Genomic DNA, 13,599 nt, shown 5'->3' with positions numbered 1-13,599 from the left:
GTTTTTGGTTGACCAGATGATCTGTATAATGCATTACAGTAGTGTACTATACAGTATTGCACACTTTAAAAACAGTTGCTTACATGCAGGAGGACAATTTTTATGAATACTGTTGCCATGGAAAAATGCTTGTTGGTAGATAATGTTATTTTTTTCGTACAACAAAGCGTGTCCTTTTTATTAGGATCTATGTCATGCTTCGGGGCGGAACCATGTGATGTGTGATTTGTATAGGATTAAGAGCAGTCAATTGTTTGTTTGTTGATCATAAAGTGTCAACCTTTATAAATATTTAGCACATTTTTTGCTTCTTGAGTGCTAATCAGAGTGTTGTTTTAAAACCCAGCAAAGTCCCAGAATACTGTGAAAAACTTTCACTGAACGCTATAGTCGTGATGTATTACATGTACATCTCTGTGCATTAGTAGGAAAGTTTATAATACCCTCAGCCCAAATCCAGAAAGTTGGTGACTCACTGCTGGAGATGAAAAATTAAACAAAATCAAATTGTCATATCTTAAAGCCAAATGCTAAGGATGTCTAACTAGATAAGAAGCACTTTTGATGATAAATGAATGGATGAATGAGCTTGAAAGCAGGTCTCTCATATCAGAGGGTTTGTTTACACATTCTTTTTTGAATAATAGGTTGTTCTGTATGTGGTGATTTAATTATATTATTAGCCAGATCTGCATGCAAAATGAGCAGCTCAACCAACCATGAAGGTTCTAAAAGAATCTGTATTTTGAATAGCCATGGTCGAGTTATTTTTTAAAACATATTTTGCAATTGCATTTTTGCATGCAGCAGTCAAAGTTAGCAGATTTCTGACATTTGGCACAAGTACAAGATATTTCAGTTTTTTATTTTTCTTAAAAATATTTCCCAACATAAAACCAATGTCACCTTACAATAATTGATTTTGAGTTTCAGTGTTTTAAAATAAAATATCAAACAGAACGAAATTTCAATGTACCATTTGTAATTCAGTAATATAAGAGAATTGGTCAGGGGTCTGAATAATTTTGCAAGGCACTCTATATATATATATATATATATATATATATATATATATATATATACACACACACACACACACACACACACACACACACTGTACCTATGCTGAACAAATACTATGGTATGTCTAACATTAACTCTTGCTTATTCAATGATTGAACATTTTGTAGCATGCAAATCGTATACCGTTCTGACTGAACGCGAAGAGGATGATCTTAAAATTACCTTTAAAGTCTTATTTAAACAGTAAATTCGAAGTTCAGAATACAAGACATTTAGGGAACAATATGCTGTTATGCGTATCAAGGCCTGTTCCTTACTAGTGCACTGTTAGCTCGATATTTTAGTTTTATAATTATCCCAATGTTTCTATTTGTGTCTATTGTTTATTTGTTCTTTCGTTATGGTATTGAATAGCCCCCATGGGGAAGTATATTTGTTCATTATTTGTTCAACTTATTGTGAATGTTCTTGCTTACACACTCTACACACAATATCTTTAAAACTGCTCATCATGTTTTGAAAATGGGTATAGACATTAGTGTACGTTCTTCAGTATCTACTTATGAATCGTTGTAAATTATTACTCTGAAGTAATTTAAACACACTTAACATTTGTTACAGTAAGTTACTGAAAAAAACAGTAGGTATATAGACCACACTACAGGAATTGATGGATACTCATTTTCATAATATATGTATTAAGATATTTTGTGGTTGATGTTTTTATGTTTCATTGTCTTTTAGTGAGATAGTGATATTTTAACAGTAAAAAGAGACCTTATTTTATTTTACCTTATTTTATATGGTTGTATTTCATGCAGCAGGTGTTTCTAGGCATGTTGTATCTGACCAGATAAACAGCTACCTGGCTTTTGTGTATTTTGTTTTCTACAGGCAGAGGGGACGAGACTGCAGAGAGAACTGCGGGGATATTTAGCTGCTGTCAAAGGTGAGAAAACTGAGCAAATGAGTCTGTGCTCAGCAATAATTTGAAGGTTGCAAATCCCAGTGCAATCAGCACACCTTCTCTGCAAAGCCAAGCCAGACTGCTTCATAAGAGCTGGTCAAGGTTATTATTTTATTCACACCGCCTCCAGAGATCAATATGAAACTAAAACCATCTTCAGTGTCTGGCTGAACCTAAAAGCAAGTTGCCTTACAGTGTTTGTCAAGACATTAGAAAAGGAAAAGGAAAACGCCTCCCAATGCCCACAGTTCCTTACAAGCTGATCTATACATTGATTTTAAAGGGGTCTCATATGGATTTATTTTTTGTTTCAGTTGTCACCTTTGATGCCCATGTTAAAAATAGCAGCTGCACCCAGCCTGAAAATACCTGTATCTTACTGCAAGCAGTAGCAGGAGCATGCCTCTTATGCTCAAGGGGTTACATAGTGACACATGGGTTGATGGAGGATTGTGTAATTATAGATAAAACGACTTTAGTGGACTGTTAAACTAGACAATGAATAGGTTCTGCTTTCTGATACATACGTATGGAAAATAAACATGATTGTTGCATACTTCAGCTTTAAGGGGGCTTGGTGTTTAGTGGATTGTCAATAGGATATCAAGAGCCATATTCTCATTTACTCCAGTCTTTAATTAACTCCGATTTTTTAAAAGATTGATTTTACAAAACTAAAAACAAACAACAAAGTAAAATAATCTAAGTTCTCTTAAACATCCAGGGGGTGTCTGTTTCTTATTCTGTAACACGTGATTTTAATTAAAGACTGGAGGGAATGCTTGGTCTCTTTATTTCAGGGCAGTTGTGACTGCATATTTGGATTATATTGACTGCTGGAGAACTACATCACATGTATGAATGTGAAATGGGTTCTGGTGGTCTGAACGTTTAAGGCTAATTCTTAGTTTGTTGATTTCTAGCGATGCAGGAGGCCTCCATGAAGTTAACAGAGTCTCTACATGAAGTCTATGAACCTGAGTGGTATGGCGCGGATGACATCATGCTCATTGGAAAGGTGAGTTAAGATGACCATGCTGTCATTGAAGATTTGTTAAAATAAAATACATATTTTTAATTATACATTTTCAGTAAACTTTTTTTTTGTTTAATTAAAAGATTTTAAAAGCAAATTAAGATGAGGGTTTCATTTCCTGTGGTGTCCTAGACACTAAACAAAATAAAATATTGTACAAAGCATGACAGCCATTACAAATACAAAATAACCAAACAGAAAAAAAAAATTATATTTAGAACACACAAGGCAGGGCAAAACTTAACTAAAACAAAAGGATGGTGTTAACAAATAAAACGATTTCCATTAAATGCTTTTAGCATATCAGGTATATTACGGTTAGTTGGAAACTGTTCCAGTTTTGGAGCCATGTAAAAAAAAAAAAAAAAAAAAGCATTTTCATCAATCACTTTTGGTCTGATTCTGCTTTTATGTACTTTTTGATATTTTCAATCTCACTATTGGACCCTGTTGTTTGTGTTGTGTGATATTTATGAAATGGCTTCATTAGATTAAGGCAGTGGGTAGCGAGGTGACCTGTGAACAAACAGCTACTTTCCAGTCGCAACCAGCAAATACATATCAGGACAGATGCATTCCTAACGATTATACCCTCCTGCCGTGTTAAACGTCTGCCTCCTGCAACATTAAGTGTGCACTGTTATTTATTTATTTATTATTCATTTCTCAGTGACACTGACAATAATGTAACTTCTAAAAGCTTGTAACAAAATAGTTTAACTATTTCAAATAGTTGAATTGCCTTCCAGGTGGATTGGGAGCTTACAAATTGTTTTTCTTAATAAACTATTTATAAATGTTTTAATAATAATAATAATAATAATAATAATAATAATAATAATAATATATTATTATTATTATTATTATGATTATTATTATTATTATTATTATTATTATTATTATTATTACATGATTTAAAATTTAGCAGTCAAACAGACCCTTTCGCAATGATTAGTTTTCTTGTTCATTTGTATAACCAAGTGTTACATAATTAAATGCTGTACTGGCATTTTGATCGCTTGATACGGCAGTTTCAGCTAATGCATTGATCACGCTGTTGAGACTTGGCTGTAAATTGGATGGCATAGTGTGTTGATCGAATGACCATGCATATTGTATAAGCCATACTCCATTTCACACTTTTTGAATATTGTAACTTGGTATTCGGTTGGTATCAAGACACCTTCCTTTACTTTCAAATGTTTGTTATTGATATTCTAATAAGATTCTAAAGGTGATACAAACAATACTGAGCTGATTTTGTCAAAATGGGCTTATGATAGAAAAACCTTACTACAACCTTCCTGTCATTAGTTATCTTCTTTGAACCTACACCGATAACCTTTGCCTCTGTAAATTGGAATTACTGATAGAATATTATTGGATGTATACATTGTTTGATTAACCAGCTGATATACAGCATAGAAATAGTGGCTCTTTAATGCAAGATTTTGCATGCACACCAACACCACAGATACAACATGGGTGATTTGGATGTGAGGTGACAGACCTTGCCTTCCTTTAGTGCTTATGGCAGCTCTAGATATGCTTGCTTAGTTGCAGTCAAAAGCTTTTTCACACCTCAAAGATGACTTTGAAGCAGTATGTCAAAAAAGACTTACTCTGAAGTGAAAATTAGACAAAGATACTGAGTTCAGGTACTGAAACGTTTTGGGACAGCTTGGATGAACAGAAAAATCAAGCTATAAATATATAGCTAAATAATTAAATATAAATTAAATATAAACAACAGTATAGACCTATTTTGAATATGATATATGAAAGTTTTACATTTAACTAGAACGCAAATCCACTTCAGATAAAACCTGATGAGGGCATTCTTCTTTAGTACAAATTATTGCGAGTACCTCAACACAACCTAGAGGTATATCAAGATGACTTTGAAAACATGCCTTTGTCTTTGCGCTTACTTCCTTACTCCTGAAGTTTGATCTGCATATTTTAACTATCTCAAAGAAAATAGCTCTAAAACTGTTTTTTTCTTTTTTGACAGCGAAAAAACTTTACGCTTCAAAGTAGAAATCGTGTTATAAAGAGCTGCATTTTCCCTTTCATTGAATATGGTGATACTTTATTTTTACATGCCTTTGCTAAGCAATTAAAAAAACCGGATCGACTAATGAACAAAGCAGCAAGATTTGTATTAGAATGCCACCCTCAAACCCATCACTGCCAGTTACTGGCTTCTTTAAATTGGATGTCACTTAAATGTAGAAGGCAATTACACTGGGTACTTTTTGTGTGTAAAACTAATAGGTTTGTTGCCAGGTTACCTAGGTTCGATACAGGTAAATATACCCAAGTATAGTTTGCGATCTAGTCTTGCACTTATTTATCAAGTGCCTTGGAGAAGGTCCTGGGTTGGCCGATCAGCATTTAGCTACAGCACCCCTATGGCATGGAATAGTCTGGACAGTAGTATCCAGGATATGACAGAGTATCAGATAAATACCTCAAATGTATCAGCTAAAAGAAGAATAATGATATACATTCATTTTAATGAGTCGGTTCCAAGAATTATCAAAGTGTAAATGTTTCTGATCCCAGATTGAATGTATGATGATATTGTCTTTTAGAGTGATGTTGTTTTTAGGGATGTGAAATTACTGCTGTCTGTTTCTGGTCATCTTGCCAGGACACTCTTGTAAAAGAGGCCTCGGTCTCAATGGTTTTTTTTCCTGGTTAAAGAATGAAAAAATAAATAAATAAGTAAATGAAATAGAGCTCATTGCTTTAATCATTATTTTGTAACAGTTTGCTTGTTGCAGACAGTGGATTAACTGCAGGCTGCTGAGTATGGTGTGATGATTTTTATATCTTATATACCCAGCACTGCATATTTTGGTAAGAAGATGCCTTTCAACATTCTTGTGGCATACTGTATGCAGTGATAGAGGCCTATTGATTTGGAAAGTAAAGGTAGTAAATTCTGGTGATCCATACTAATCAGAAAGTTCTTAATGCTACCAATATGAATAGGCTGGAAACAGCAATTCAGTACCAGTCTAGCTACTGCGGTGTTATGAGTCCCACTGATATCCGAACTAGATGGCATTGATGGAAAGTTGAATTTCCTAAACACATACTGTGTGGTGCTGCATTTTGCAATAACTGACACTTATTAAATGTACAGTGTTGCTCAAGTAAATATGTTAACTTTGGGGTTAGTCTAGCAGGATTTTTTCAGTGATTTTATATAAGTTGTGCTGTGTTCACCTATTCAGTCTTCATCTACCTCTTCAAATATTGAGTCAGTCACTAATAAGAAGAATTTAATTCTGTTCACTGCAGGTCTCTAAACATTATGCCTTTATAGTTTATGATTTTTTTTTTTTCAAGGTATGGTTTGGCAGAGTAATCCATAATAAATCAGTGTGGTCTTTGTTTTGATTCCGACTCAAGTTCGATATTGTTGTAATGCTATTATAAATCATTTAAGAAATGTATGTACACAGTGTGAATTCTGATATTAAGTTTGAACTGAGACAGGCAAATTAATAAAAAGGTTGGTGACTCTCCTCTCATCTGTTCTGTACAGTCTGGGGAAGCTAAGGGGGCTTTAGGTAAACCTTGAACATAGCATGAAAGGCAGAGGAAGACATTGCATTGTGATATGTTCCATTGCGTTCTGTTATTTTCTGCCCTTGCTAACGTGCATTTCTTGATTTTGCAGGGCTGTGATGCTCTATGGGAAGACTTTCATCAGAGGCTGGTGGATGGGGCCCTTATAACCTTGGATACTTACCTGGGACAGTTTCCTGACATTAAAGTACAGCATTTTATGTTTTAACAAATTTCAGTTATATTGCTTTAAACCTCTTGTTGGTTAAAAGGCCATGAGGAAAATTCCAGCAATGACAAACACTGGTGTATGCTGGTCAGAGCTGGTGGTTTGATGGTTTTCAACTGTTCTTGTTGGTTCAGGAGACTTAGTGTTGGTTTGTAGAGCAGGTCAATTACAAATTTTGTGTAAAGTTCTGAAATCAATTTCGTCTGCCTACACTCCTAAATGAATCCATTTGCTGTAAACAACGTGCAGGATTGCCAAGTAAGAGGCCAATAAATATTTGTTCTAATTCCCAACTCTTAGCTGGTCACCAACTCACTTTATCTAAATACTGCCACCATTTCATTTTGCTTACTTTTACAGAACAAAATACTCTTACAGAGACTAGGGATGTTGGATTTCACAAAGTTTCCTTCTTTTAAAAATATAAACCACAATGTTTAGATTCAATAGACCCCACTGTCTTGTTTAATGCGTAAGTTATATGGTAATCAACCAATTCAATTTTTACCTAACGTGATGCATATTTATTAGAGTTTTTATAATAATGGGCTAGATTCTCAAAACTGTTTACTCCAAATTATCATTAGCACAGTTCAAAGGAAAAAAGTACCAATTACAAATTTAAAATGAATACGAAACAGCCTAAGACTGTTTACAAGCTTCTAACTGAAAAGTCTGAGTTGTTTATTTCTGGTTTGGTACCTTTTTTGTTTGTGTTTTTCCTTTCTGAAAAAATTGTGCTAATGACAGTTTGGAGTACAGTTCTGAAAATTTAACCCAGTTAGCTGAGGAAAGTAGTGAGATCCACTGTATCTTGTTCAGTTCAACTACTGACTCACTGGTTGGGCAACGACAATCTGTTTAAATGCCTACATGTCTGTTTACTGTGTTTTACTCTATTTTTCTGAAAAGGAAATAAAACTGCCAATGTTACAAAACTAATAAGAAACAATACAGATGGATAACTTAAGGACTACAAGTGGTTTCTTACTAAAAACCCAAAGGTAATATATCTAACAGCATTAATGGGTTACCTTACCTAAATTATTATTATTATTATTATTATTATTATTATTATTATTATTATTATTATTATTATTATTATTTATTTATTTTTCTTAGCAGACACCCTTACCCAGGGTGACTTACAGTTGTATACAAAACATACATATCAAGAATTACAGTACAATTAAGAGGAAGATACAAAATACAATTACTTCAGTCCTAATAAGAGCAAATACAAAACACAGTACAATTTGATATTGGGGCAGTTCAAGAGCAGATAACAGTGTTGATAGTTACATTAGGGTACAAAATACTATAGATTGGGTTAAGTGCAGGATTAAATACAGATAAGTGCAAGTTAAAGTGCATTAAAGGCAGAGTGCTATATTGTTCAGAAGGGAAGAGTTGAGTTTTACAGGTGTTGTCTGAAGAGGTGTATCTTGAGGAGGTGCCGGAAGGTGGTCAGGGACTGAGCAGTCCTGACATCCCTAAATTAACATTAGGTTGTCCAAGATTAGTTCTAATCTGGGTCTGTGAAACCATGCATATGTGTTAATGTACATATTCGGTTGTTCTCTGGTTACTGGAATACTGTAATTGCATTGCAAGTTTTGCCAGCACAGACTGCAGGCTGATGTTGCTTATTATCTATGGGCTGAAATTCTCTTTAACAGACTCGCATTGCGAAGCGTAGCAGGAAGCTGGTGGACTATGACAGCGCCAGGCATCACTTAGAGTCCCTACAGAACGCCAAAAGAAAAGATGATGGCAAGATGACTAAGGTAGGGTTTCTTTTTGTTGTTGCCGTTTTCAATATTTGTATTTCTGAATCAATTTAAAAAGCAATCAAGTGAAGAACCAAAGATTCTCTTCACAATAAAAGGAGGTCCCAGTAATACTTTAAATAAAGCAGAAAAACTTTCAAATAATGGCCAAAAATCCTTAATCAGTTCTGACTTAACACCACAGTAATAACACTATCTTGTGCACTTCCTCTGAGTTCTGAAGTAATTCATTTTTAATTCAGCCCTGTTAATTCATGTGGATTTAATTACCTGTATTCATTCCATGTTCCTTTGTAACACATCATGTTGTTTTCATATGTGTAAGGCATGTGTTCATGCATGAATTAACATGTCTCACAACCGCCTGGTGGGAGAGTAAGAGGGTATGAATTAGTGAAGAATAAACAGTGGATTCATTAGGAACGGATGGAGGGGAAAGGGGAACCAAATTCTTTTTAAATCATGATGAACTGACAGGACTGAATTCAAAATGAATTACTTCAGAACTCGGAGGAAGTGCATAAGACAGTCAGGTGTTATTCCTGTGGTTTTCAGCTGGAATTCATTATGAATTTGTGGCCATTATTTTTATGTGTTACTAATAAAGCTAACAAGGTCAGCCATATAATAATCACCAGTATAAACTGTATGGGAGGCTTCAAATGTGTCTACCTCTATACAAGGACCCTATAGAACAGTAAGTGAACTATGATAGTGCTTTTGCTCAACAGCCAAGGAGGCTGCACTGTGTTCTGTACACAGTTCTTTAATGGACCCTATATTTGATTTGTAATATAGAAAGGTGCTCTAAATTTTAGGACCTTCTTTTTTATATTGAAGGTCTCATACATATTTGATCTCTGCAGGCAGAAGAAGAATTCAACAAAGCACAGAAAGTATTTGAAGAACTGAATGTAGACTTGCAAGAAGAGCTCCCGTCTTTGTGGGACAGGTGAGACGCTTCACTGTTATCCTCCCCTGTGAGGGATACAGTATGTATTGTGGGGATGCCCAGCGTCATGGCTGGTGATAAGTTCTATAAACATTAGTAACAAGGCTGTATATTGGGAACTGCTGATACATACATTTCTGATGAACCTGAAAAAGGACATTGGTTATAAGATATTTAAGGTGATATATTTTTTTCATTGTACATTGCTTTTTGTATTTAAATTTCCATGCAGCAAGTAAGTTTATTACATATCCATTATCTATACGGTACCACCACATAGAGATACCGATGTACTGCACAATGTTTTTGACATGGTGTGTTTCAGTGAGTGCGTGCTACATAACTACTTTACTTTTCTGTGCTTTAACTTATTGGTAAATTTTTTGATGCACCCTTTAATCTTTTGGTTATATCACCTTCATATCTATATGTATCTTTGATTTCTGTTCAGTATTGTATTCTGAAGTATTTTCATGAACATTTTTTAATTGATCAACTTTTTTTGTTGTCTTCCCGTCCCTGTAAATCAAGATTTGCTATTTGTATAATTTTTGTAAAAATTCTAATAATTTTTATCCACTTACTTTTGGGCTGCATCTCTGTCATAGGAATGCTATCTGTGTTTTAATAGCCTTTGCCCAAAAGAGGATGGTATTGAGTTGTGTTATCCTAGTCGTAGAAACATATGAATATAGTGTGTAGGCTCCTTTTATCCCACTTACTGGCTTTAACGTGTGCCTGTAAAACAGTATAACATGATGTTCATGGAAGAGTAATTTGGTTATGTCTTTGTTGCACAAATGAGCGGGAGGCTGACATTTCCCCCATGCTTGCCTGTGGTAAAGTGGTTGAGTGGATACAGGTGCAGGAGTGATGCAGTGCGTAATGAAGCAGACAGAGATTTATAATCCAGTTTGGAAAGGTTTTATTGTTTTATCCAGGTCTGGTGACCAAATAATAAGACCCCAGCAATACACAACAGTGTGTATTGCACGGAGTAAATAACAGGGTTGCAGTCCCAAACAATAAACACAAATATATCCATCCCACAATATACATACACAGTCACCAGTCCTGGGTGCGTGCAGTAGTGCTCGTGGTGGGTGATACAAGTTTATCAGTGACAGTAGTGAAGTGCTATTCCAGCTTTGTGCTGGCCCATGGCGACAGCTCCGGAACTTGTTAGCCGTCTAGTAATTCACAAAAAAGACAATTACAGACAAACAAACAAAACACTCACGATACGTATATTTTCACAGGGTTTCTCACAGTCCTTCCAGGTTCAAAACACAAACCAAAGCGAAGGAACAGATTGCGTCTCTCCGTCCCCTTTTATGCCGTCACACATGACCCCTTGGTAAATGAGTGCATCCGCCCCTCCAATCTGTGACTGCCACATCGTTTCCCTTCCGGGTCAATGCATTAATGAAATGGAGTTCCGCCCCCTTTCTAGCTGGCCGACTTTCCTTGAACCCTGGGAAAGAACTTTCAGGCCAGCCCATCCAGGGAACTCTGTTCTCGCTGCTTAGCGCCCTCACAGGTCGGGAGGGAGATTTACAACCAAGAATCATTGTATTTCTGTCTCAAACAAATATATTTAATTTATAATTATGTAATGTAATGGTACTGAATATACCAGAAATATCTATATGTTTTAGAACCCGTGGCTCACTACTGTCCTAATACTTGTAGGAGCGTCAGGGTAGTGTACATATTATCATGTGTGTGTGTGCGGTAGAATAAGCATATTTATCAACTACAAAAGAGCTTCCATTTGCTCAAAATGAAGCAATTGCTATGGAATCCAGCCAGCAGTGTTTAATCTCAGATGGGTTTCTCTGACTGGAAGAGTTGGGAGTACAGCTCATAGAGCTTGGGGCCATCACAGTAGAGCATTAGTGTGCTCAGTGACTGAGTCAGCCAGATTTGAGGACAATGCGTTTCTCTGTTTTTTCTACACAGTTCATTGGCTATAAAAATACAGCCGCCTCATTTTCAGAAAAAAATATATTTATTGGAGGAATTCTAAAACTCCTAAATTGTGACGTTATAACTTTAAAAAAAACTAAATAAGTACTATTTGTTAATTTAATTTGTAACTGGCACCCTGTGTTGTATATCTGAATGAAACTTTACTATCACAGGTGTACCCCAGTGACAGTCATGTAGTGAGATGTTTACATATTTGTATTGAATGTCCGAATCTGTGGCTATGTGGAGGAACTTCACTGTCCATCCCCATACTGTATGGGTAGGTGGATGTAGGTGATATATTTTTCAACATACTTTTTATATCAAAATGATACATTCTTAAAACTGACATACTGTAATGCCTGAAGCAATACAATTTTATTACATGCGGATGTGCTAAAAAACAAATGTTTGTTTTAATTAAACAACTACTGATCTCTTGTTTGTTTGTTTGTTTGTTTGTTTTCTTTAATAATTTAGTCGAGTTGGTTTCTACGTGAACACATTCAAGAATGTAACAAACCTGGAGTCAAAGTTTCATAAAGAAATTTCAGCTGTAAGTATGAAAGACAGTTACTGTACACGTTATTTAGAATGTGGTATATACAATACTGTGGTATACATATGTTTAACCCATTAAGTGCCATTGCCCTCAGGCTACTTTGTCATTTTTGGAGCCTTTTTAACTGGCATCTACCAGTTATTTAAATTTTCTCTTTAACCATATTGTTATGATAACTTACTCTAATTTTGTTAACCGCTTAAGTTAAGTCTAAATGTAACTATTGATTCTGCAAATATAGCCCTTTTTATGATTATTTTATGACGCCTCAATAAAATAAGAAACTGAAGCCACTATGGGCAGGTTTTCCTACCCGCAGTGATGATAAAGCTCAATGTTCTATGTGTTGAGCTGCATAGACGGTGTGAAATCCTGCTGGTCTGATTATGAGAACTTGACAGTCCTCAAAATGGGACGCAGCAGTTTGTAGCCAAAACAATGCATTTCATTTTTTTTTCTGTGAAGAAATATTCATTTAGAATCTATCAATTTACATAAATACAGCATCTATTCTGATTTTTTTCAAAGCAAAATGTATTTGGTACTTAAAGGGTTAAGGATTTCTTTAATTAAAAAGTGTGACGAATGTAAGAAGCTTTGTTGCTAAAAAAAGATATTTCAGTTAATACCTACAATGTTATCAGCCTTTATGAATGACTTGTTTTTGAGTGGAAATGTTCATATTTATAAACTGAGCTGCTAAATTGACCATTGCAAGTGTATCTTTGAATTGACACTGTCCTGAGTGTTTGCATGCTGCTTTGCTGAGGACACATGCATGCCTTTAGCATAAACTGAAGTGCACTTTGCAGTGTTTTTAGACTAGCACAGTGGCAGCTTAATTAGTGCATGTTAAAATGCCAGTACAACAGTTCCACATCTCCCTCACATTATTTTGAAATCCATAATTTAAAACAGAATGCCCGAAATATAACTAAAGTATGGGTTTTTAAATATGTATTAATATATTCTAAACACATATTATGGATATGTGTTAAGTATATGTAAATCATAGATCTCGTCTCATACAAAAATACAATTGAATTAGCTTGGCAAGTGCTTGGAGGGGTTTGACTTCAACAAGCAATCAAGCACTCCTCCTTGACAAGCAATATTTCACAGTGGAAGCAAACGCAGATGCTGCTGGGACACAGGAGGATATGCATTCGATTAAAATGCTGTCTTCGGTGGAACTGAACCAACTGTTTGTTTACCTTAGATTTGCACTGTAGTCCAGCTCTAAGTGCATTCACTTTCTAAAAGACACCTTGCCTAAAGATAACTGCAGAAAATAAATATATCCCTTGCTCCCAGAGGCAGGCAGCTTTATAAATAAATACAACAGCTTTCAGTGAATTTTTCTGGTAGTTTGTGGAAATGCAGGCAAGCTGTGCAAGTTAATGTGTGGTCTACAATGTTTTAACCCTCCAGCTGTCTTGATTTCCCAGTTGTACACATTTAACAAAAAGCTAAATAACAAAGCACTA

At 35.2% G+C, this 13,599-nt stretch overlaps 1 protein-coding gene across 4 annotated transcripts in view; it reads left to right on the top strand.

Annotated features, from left to right (window-relative positions):
• Positions 1-13,599, top strand: part of LOC117435678 (amphiphysin-like) — a 78,032-nt gene that overhangs the window by 21,807 nt on the left and 42,626 nt on the right. For all 4 annotated transcript variants that reach the window (XM_034059033.3, XM_059018730.1, XM_059018731.1 and 1 more), the window contains exons 3-8: positions 1,918-1,972; positions 2,914-3,008; positions 6,721-6,816; positions 8,517-8,624; positions 9,494-9,579; positions 12,031-12,106. In XM_034059033.3, the coding sequence (XP_033914924.1) occupies positions 1,918-1,972; positions 2,914-3,008; positions 6,721-6,816; positions 8,517-8,624; positions 9,494-9,579; positions 12,031-12,106 (516 nt within the window). The remainder of the gene's footprint in view (positions 1-1,917; positions 1,973-2,913; positions 3,009-6,720; positions 6,817-8,516; positions 8,625-9,493; positions 9,580-12,030; positions 12,107-13,599) is intronic.

This window comes from Acipenser ruthenus, chromosome 3 (genome assembly GCF_902713425.1).
Source record: "Acipenser ruthenus chromosome 3, fAciRut3.2 maternal haplotype, whole genome shotgun sequence".
Lineage (NCBI taxonomy): Eukaryota > Metazoa > Chordata > Actinopteri > Acipenseriformes > Acipenseridae > Acipenser > Acipenser ruthenus.
Note: the sequence above shows the minus strand (reverse complement) of the source record. Positions and strands in the feature narration are given on the sequence as shown.